Below are 8,290 nucleotides of genomic sequence, written 5' to 3' on the forward strand. Positions count from 1 at the left end.
GATTTCGTCCACTGTCTGAAATATCTGGCAGAACAGAGTCTCAGGGAGAAGCAAGGAGAGTAATCCAGCAGCCACTGTGAGCGAGCCGAATATGACCATAGGTAGCGTGGCACTCATTCCTGGCAATTGTGCCTGCATCAAAAAAACGCAGCGAAATAAAATCATCCGTACGCACGTACAGAGAGGACTGATTTGACTACTACTGAGTTTCCCGCATTTGCAATGTGAAAAGACGTTATGGTGTTAAAGTGCGTAAATGCACGGTACTGGGTGTTAAAACAAACGAAACACACGCGCTTCAAAACAAAATTTGGGAACAAATTTTCTCAATAGTTTTACTCGTTCTCAGTATTGAAGATCTTATCTGTGTTTGAAAAATCTTAGAAGGATTTTCCATTAGTCTAACCTAAAGGTACTCATTTTGGTCTCGTTCCTTTTTTGCAAGTTTATGGACCTCGCCTGCATAAACTCGCAAAAAAAGGAACTCGAACAATATTTTCCCATGCAGTTCAATAACATCTGCACATCACGCAAGTTCTCTTAATCAGGAAGGTAACCTACCAACATAACAATGTAAGGCGCTGTAATGGAACCAACACGGGCACTGGTTGAGCAAACACCGATTCCTTGGTCCCTAACAACAGAAAAACAAGATAACAGTAGCACTGCATCCAGTATACTGTATTGGCTTCTAAGTGACAGTGATCGTCGCAGGCTTGGACGGGACTCGAACACAAGGCCGTGCGATTGCGCTGTATCGGGATACTCCGTCATCTGAGCTATTAAGTCATCTGGGAGCTGGTCACCTGCAAGTTCGTATTGTATCCCGTAATAGCTGATCGTGTAATTAAAGATATATGTGATATGTCATATATTCTCTATCACACTGTATTTGGATTATTCAAGGGCATGCGCGGATGGTAGAGCAACGCGGGTGCCGAATTTGCTGATAGTTATTGCGTGCTATAGGGTGTCCGCTAGGATTGCGAAGGAGGCGTGTTAAGAAAGGCGCCGAACTGCTTTACATCTCCTTTGGGGCTTTTGATGCTTGTCACAGTATTGCATGTTTGCCGCTCACATGGCTCGGATGAGGTATATATAACGCCAGCCCACATATTACGTCAACGTCAGCAAACGCTGCTTGCTTATAAGAAGCTTATTCTATTCTATTTGCGCTTAAGTCACTCTAATGGTATAACTTAGGAGGAATAAAGTGTCTGAAGTTTCTACAATCCATTACCTGAGTGTTGTTGGAAACAATTCACTGGAATACAAGTAAATATTGGAAAACGATCCACTCGCCATAAAGCGACCAATGAAAGCCAATGCAGCTATCGCAATCTTCTGATCTAAAAGGAAAATTTGAATGAAAAACATACCTTCAATCATTGAATGAATGTTTCAAAAATAGAAAGGAATAATCTCAGTCCACATGTTTATTAAGCTTAAGGCTTTAAATTTACCCTTGAACTGAAATCTTACAAATTAAAGACACGAGCAGTGTTAGAAATCTCCATTTACCTTTTCGAAGAGCCAACACCATCAAGCAAGTGAAGCCACCCAGAACCATTATGAATGTGTGAGGAATGCGACGTCCGAATCTGCAGGTTTAGTTTAAAAATATGACATGCTGGTGTATTTTAGCTTTCCTGGCAGACCATGCTTGAATAACAGACCAACTGACTGGCTGGCTGACTGAATTAGCAAGCTTATAATTATAAATAAGGAAGGCAACTGGCCAACGTAAAGGTCACTTGGAAATAAAAAACCATTGTGCGGCGATCGTAGCTAGTACTGTGTTCGCATTGCACAATGTTACCTGAGGCCACGGTTAACACGGCCACAACTGGATTGATGAGAATTTTTAAGTAAACCTTAAATTGGCCAAGTTGTTCATATTTTGCAGAAAGCGAGATAGAAATGCACTAAAATGCGCATGAAGCACGCTTTTTTTCTGCTCTTTAAGTCTGGGGTTTTTTTTTCGCGTTGCGTAGCCGTCGTGTTGAAGGTCCCTAACGATTAACCAACGAATGGACGGACGGAGGGAACGACTGGCCGAGTTCGAGGGACAAATTAACGGCCCCAAGGCCGAACTGGTTGGCTGACGGACAGACTCACAAATTGGCCTGGTGTTGGCGAATCAACCAATCAAAATTAGTTGAATGAATGGTATCTCGCTGAGAAAATCATATGTTTCTATCATAAATTTGACTGACTGGCTGACCACACGACTGCATAAATGCCTCAGTAAGCTGCGGCGCGGCTGAATCTGATTGACGCAGTCAGATCTAACAAACTGCATAACTTGGTTTTAAAATGTCTCACTCGTTAACTGACCAAGTACGAGATTAATCTAAGGTTAGCCTGTTCAGGGCTCCCAGATAGTTGGGAAAAAGAAAAAAATACCCTGTGTGAAGAAAGAAGAAAAAAAACCAATCATTTCCATTACTGTGGAGTTGACTGGTGTGTGCGCATGAGTAAGATATTGTTGGTGCAGAAGGCCAGGTCACTTGGCACTTAGCTCAGTGTGCATGCAAGGTCGGACATGAGAGACTGACTGATAATGTAGTAATTGTTGTGTTGATCCATTTAATCCGTCTAAAAATACCACTACAGACTCAAAAGATTTTGTATCGCGTTTACATGAAACAGCAAACTTCAAGTTGCTGCTTGTCATAAAATAAAAAGTTCTTTTATTCCAAATTACCTCTTTCTCGTGAGAAAGGGCTCGGTGTCTCTTTTTACGTGCAAAAAATTGACCCAGATCCTTCCCTCTACAAACTCTGCCCAGATCAAACAAGTTATTTTTGAGTTTTTGCAAAACGAGAAATTTCAGCCTGATCTTTGCCGTCCTCTTTAATGTAAAGAATTTCTTACACTGGCAACAGTAAGAAATCGTGAGAGCTAAATTTTAAGGACAAAGAAACAAATTACCCACTAAACCAACCTCACTAGTAAGTGCAACGGTTCAATAACCTTCCAGTCGTGTTTTATTTACATACCAATTAAAACAAAGAATGGCCGTTCGTTTACAAAGCCGTGGGCTACGAACCAGATCCAAAAACGACATCCTGTTTGTAACATTGACCTTTGATTTCACCTCACTTTGGTAATAGGTGGTTAAGTCGTCTTTCACGGAATCTGAGTCCACGGACGAAGATTCCTTGCTAGCATACTTCATCAGAACAGCATGCGCTTGCGTCAAATTCCCCTTAACGGCCAACCATCGAGCAGACTCCGGTAAAATCCTGTGACGTAAAACAGTGGATTAGTAGCCTTAAACTGAGAAAAAATCCAGGCAGGCGATTTAAGGACGAGATAATTTGGACTGGAATTGCCAATGGCTTTTCCACCCAATGGCTAGATTAGCCTGAGCTGATTCAAAATAATAAATAAAATAATTAATAATTAATCCCGGGTGTCGTGCTTCTTGCGTTTTAATCAGCTCGCTCAACCTCGGCTATCAGCCCACATGCAGTATGACCTTATATGGAACTTAACTTATTGCACCGGTTATATTGAAAAATTGAAGCATTTCGGAGTTATATAAAATTTCATGAAACCAGTTTCGTTTCCAGGACCTCTCTCTTAGCTTCTGGGGAGAGGGCCTGGGAACGGATATGAGATTGGGCAAAGCCAACTCGGTACTATGCGCTTCATTGGCTATTTGCCATCTGATAGCCAAAGCGCGCTCATGGAATGAGTATTAAATAGACATTAACGTATTGCTGAGACGTCGATTCTGAGAATCACTTCAGCTTTACTGCGAAAGCGATGCTCTCACCACTTCACAACTTCAAGTGATGCATATCTCCGACTTTCAAATGGATATTTAACAATTATTCCATGAGCACGCGTTGGATATGAGATGATAGATAGCCAACGAGGCGCGTAGCATATTCTTTCACACCCTTGTGCCACTGAGCCTGAGTGGAGTTGTAAGAAACCACCCTACTAATTCAGATAGTGGTCTTATTTTCCATAATAGCCTGCCGAATATCCTACCTCGGCTGCTTGCGACAGCGATTAGAACCCCTGTTCTCCAGCTGTTCTCCAGAGATATCTTGAAGGACAGGCTCGATCTCAACATCGCTACATACTCAGTAGTTCAGCTTCTAAATCTCTGTGCTCATTGTGACGTTGGGTAACGAACCCACCTCGCTGCGCTCGGTCCGTACGCCATGACCTCGGGCCAAATATTTTCCCGTCCGGCCCTCCCACTCTGTCAATAAGTACATAGAACGAACTGGAACGAAGGACAGACGGACGGCATGATCATGTTATGATGCATGACTGTGCAAAACTGTATCGTTCCCCAGATTGTCCGTGAATTTTCATGAAATTGGGATTGTTTATGGGCCAGTTATATGAGAGAAACCCAACAACAGAATTACAAAGTTCACAATTATGAGTAAGTAAGGCGGCTTTAAGAAAAGGAAAGGAGCTTTATTTAAATGTCTAGTCTTCTAGCGCTGGAGCACAAATAGGGGACACTGTAAACTGAAATCAATAAATTAACGCAAAAGTAATCAAGGTTGGTTTTTGATGAGAGGGGCAAACTGGAGTACCCGGAGAAAAAACCTGTCGGTGCAGAGTAGAGAACCAACAAACCCAACCTACATATGACGCCGAGTATGGGAATCGGACCCGGGCAACATTGATGGGAGGTGAGTGCCCTCACCGCTACTTCATCCCTCCACCCAAATTACTCGAATTTTACGAAAGTTAAAAATTAAATAAATATATTGTATAAATTATATAAATATATAAATATATCATAAATAAGTATATTATATATAAATATATAATATGAGATTCGGATTTCCCGGGTTCAAGACCCGTTCTAAACACTCGTTGAATTTGTTCCTCGTAGTCTCTGGTTCAACTTCCCGGCCGCACTTGCAAAAAGCCAGCTGGTTTGCCTCCGGCCAGTCGGGATTGTCAACAGTTGTTGTTGTTCTATCGTTTCGTTAATTGTTTTTCATTGGCCCTGAAAAGCCCCTCTGGGGAGTGGTCAATTAAGCATGTATATCTCTATATATATTATATAAATAAATCGCCCGATTACGAGAAGCGGTCTTTCGACAAAAATAGAAATTTCCGGTTAACATGAGAGATGAAGTAAAAACCTTTACATTGAACTTATATCATGACGCTTCGGAGTGGACTGTTACAGAATTTTAAAAAATACTAGACCCTCCGTGAGGGTACACTGGGCTGCCTTTGGTACGTGCAGCGTTCCAGGCAATTTTTTTCAAGTTGGGGTTTGTAGCCGATATAACGTGCGCTCTGATTGGCTAATTGTGACTGGCCCACGGGCCGATTACGGGCTTGCGAAAACAAAGCAAAAGGTAATTAAAAAACCATATAATAAACTACTTACTAACCGAGCTAGCTCGAGCCGTACTGGGGAATATTGGCCCTGGGTCGTTTTTGTACGGACCTCGCTGCGCTCGGTCCGTACTGCCACGACCTCGGGCCAATATTTCCCTGGCAGTACGGCCCTCGCGCTCGATTAGTAAGACGTTAGGTCACCCAGAAGTCATACCAGCAGAGGCCCTTTCGCTCACAGGTCCTCACACGTTCGTACGACGAAACAGATCCTTTTCTGAGGTTAAAAACCTGGCTACCGGCCTAACTCTTTTTCCTACTTTTCCAACCGCGAGAAAACCGCGGTAAATCAGCCATCTCCAAAAAATGTTTTTTTTTCTCAAAAAATATTTAAAGTTAGGGGGAAGAAATACATCATTTTAAAGCTAAGAAAATAAGCTTTCCAACAGCTTATAACTTATTTACAGACAACTGAAACATTTTATAAAAGCGAAAGTTGAACGAAAAAAATTAAGAAAAATAACAGTAAAATATGTTTTCCAGGCAAAATTTGGTCATTTTAGCGTTGATTACGAATTTTTGGATGCAAAACTAAAATTTTCTGCAATTTATCTGCTTTCTTGGACATAAATTCGACCGAAAACTGATGAGGCACGAATATTTTTAGATTTTTAGGAATAATAAATAACGTGGATTCAATGCGTAATGTGATAATGCGATAAAAGTGTCAAATTTGCGACCCATTGCTAACGGCAACGGAAGCGATCGCATTACGAGTAATTAACCTCTGTTGCCAAAAACCACCCAAATAACCGGTCAGTGTAAAACGCATACTGCAGACTGCAGACCAGGGATAAAATGCAGACTGAGGGTAAAATGCAGACTGCAGACTGCGGGTTAATATAGTAATAACGAAAAAAGAGTTATAAGAGTGTTAGTACCCGTTTGTAATTTCACACTGAAACCCCAACACAGCTCCCATCGCTTTGGTTGCCCCACCGCATGTTTTAAATCCGGATTTTCATCGAACTCAGTAAGAATTGAAGCTGTTTGAATCCTTGTTGTTGTTGGAAAAAGGATAGTTTCGTTAAGCGAGTTGCTTTGAGGCAAAGAAGTCACCACCCCGTAATTCAACTGTCCATTTTGCTGCACTGAACAAAGTAATCGAGTAATTACCCAATAACTCAATTTATTTTGACACGCATGGCTACAATACCAATTAACAAAGACAGAGATAACGTGGATTTTGCAACCATTTAACGTTTCAATTCAGTCGGCTTAAGCCAGTATGACTGAGGTGTAAAAATTTCTTATTAGGATCCTTTCATTCGCTTTCGTGTACGTTATGTTTATCCTTTAGTTCACAAGTTCGTTTGTTTTGCATCTAGAAGATGTAATTTTCAATTATAACCTCTCCCTAGGGGTTATCACGCATAGCTTGACCAATGAAATCCCCGCGTCCTAATTGCTCGGAATACATGAAATTCTTTGCGCATTTCGTTGCACCGAAAAAAGAAAACCGAGATTATTCAGGTATTCGAAGTAATAGGTGGGTTCATACTAGCGGACTAAGGATACCTTAAGTACACTTGAGCCCTACTTCAGATGTGAACGGCCTTAATTTCAGCTCAAGTAACCTACTTTGTGGCCATGGTAACTCATTGCCTTCAAAGAAGCCGAAGCACACTCTCAAGTCTAGTTCAGACCATCCTTACGAGCTTACTTATCTACTATCAAAACACATTCCGGAAACGGACGTCAATCAAGCATGTTGTGCGGCGGGAAATTGATTGACAACACGATTACCTTGAAAGCATACTTTGAATTCTAAATATGAACGCTCATCACGGTAAGTAAACATGGACGATCTTAAGTATACTTGAGCTCGGGTATACTTAAGGTGTACTTATTCTGCTGGTATGAACCCACCTAATAATTGTTGGTTTTTCGATCGATTTCCCTCGATGTACCAGTGTGACAAATAATTTGGAACATTGCAATGCATCTGGAAGCGCAAAAACAAAGCACAGATGATTTCAACGCGTACGATCGCATCCCCAAAAGGTGCAGCGACCTGCAGTCATGATAATGTGAGTTGTTGACAGATGTAAAACAGGATTGTCTTTCAAACAATGAAAGAATCTTTATTTTATCCTTATGACTCGTTTTTTTATTATTCATATTTATTTTACCCTCAGTCTGCATTTTACCCCCGGTCTGCAGCCTGCGTTTTACACTGACCGCCCAAATAACCGATTTTTCGACGGAAAATTCATCCCAGAGGATAAAACTATTCACTGGACATGTAATAAAGGTAAATATGTTCAAGCGAAAGCAAAAACAAGCGAATATTTTGACGGAAAACACAATAACGTGAGATCAAAGGAACATGTTTTGAAGACACGCAATTGCGGCATCGCTTCGACAATAATCTTACCTTTTCAGCGATTTTAACGCTTGAAATTCCATTCAATCCACCTGTTCTAGTCTTTGAATTCACTATTATCGCTGGCACGGCGAATCTTCAGTGTTCTACATAACAGCACACTTGGTAAAAGACGGCTCGACGGGCGACAGATTGTTGTCGATGTTGTCGCCTGTCTTGTTCAGTATCCAATTGATTTGCCATTATTGAGCTTCATAAGGGTATATTTTGTTCAAAGATCCACTAAAACGCCATTCGCGCTTCATGGCTTTCGACGCCATTACCGGTTAAGTTAATCGTTATAATGTGTCCACCAGAGAAATCTACGCATTTCCCACAACCCTCTCGATCCTAAGAAAATACGCGCAGCAGGGCTCTATGCACAAAGACACCACTTAGCAGGGGAGTGACAGGCAAGACTTTTACCGACATGGAAAAAAATTAAATAAATAAAACGGAGAAATCTACCCATTTTCCAACTGGGATTGCCATACGGCAACCCAGTAACTAGTGTCGGTGGGCGCGAAGAATGTC

General features: G+C 41.4%; 1 protein-coding gene across 1 annotated transcript in view; it reads right to left on the reverse strand.

Annotated features, from left to right (window-relative positions):
- The window catches only part of LOC137976761 (solute carrier family 22 member 15-like), a 1,606-nt gene extending 36 nt beyond the window's left edge, over positions 1 to 1,570 (reverse strand). The window contains exons 1-4 of the mRNA XM_068824106.1: positions 1,522 to 1,570; positions 1,241 to 1,349; positions 562 to 634; positions 1 to 132 (exon numbers count right to left, since the gene is read on the reverse strand). The exon at positions 1 to 132 is cut by the window's left edge and continues 36 nt beyond it. Coding sequence (XP_068680207.1) covers positions 1 to 132; positions 562 to 634; positions 1,241 to 1,349; positions 1,522 to 1,570 — 363 coding nt within the window. The remainder of the gene's footprint in view (positions 133 to 561; positions 635 to 1,240; positions 1,350 to 1,521) is intronic.
- Between the last annotated feature and the right edge of the window lie 6,720 nt (positions 1,571 to 8,290).

This window comes from Montipora foliosa, chromosome 11 (genome assembly GCF_036669935.1).
Source record: "Montipora foliosa isolate CH-2021 chromosome 11, ASM3666993v2, whole genome shotgun sequence".
Taxonomy (NCBI): Eukaryota; Metazoa; Cnidaria; class Anthozoa; order Scleractinia; family Acroporidae; genus Montipora; species Montipora foliosa.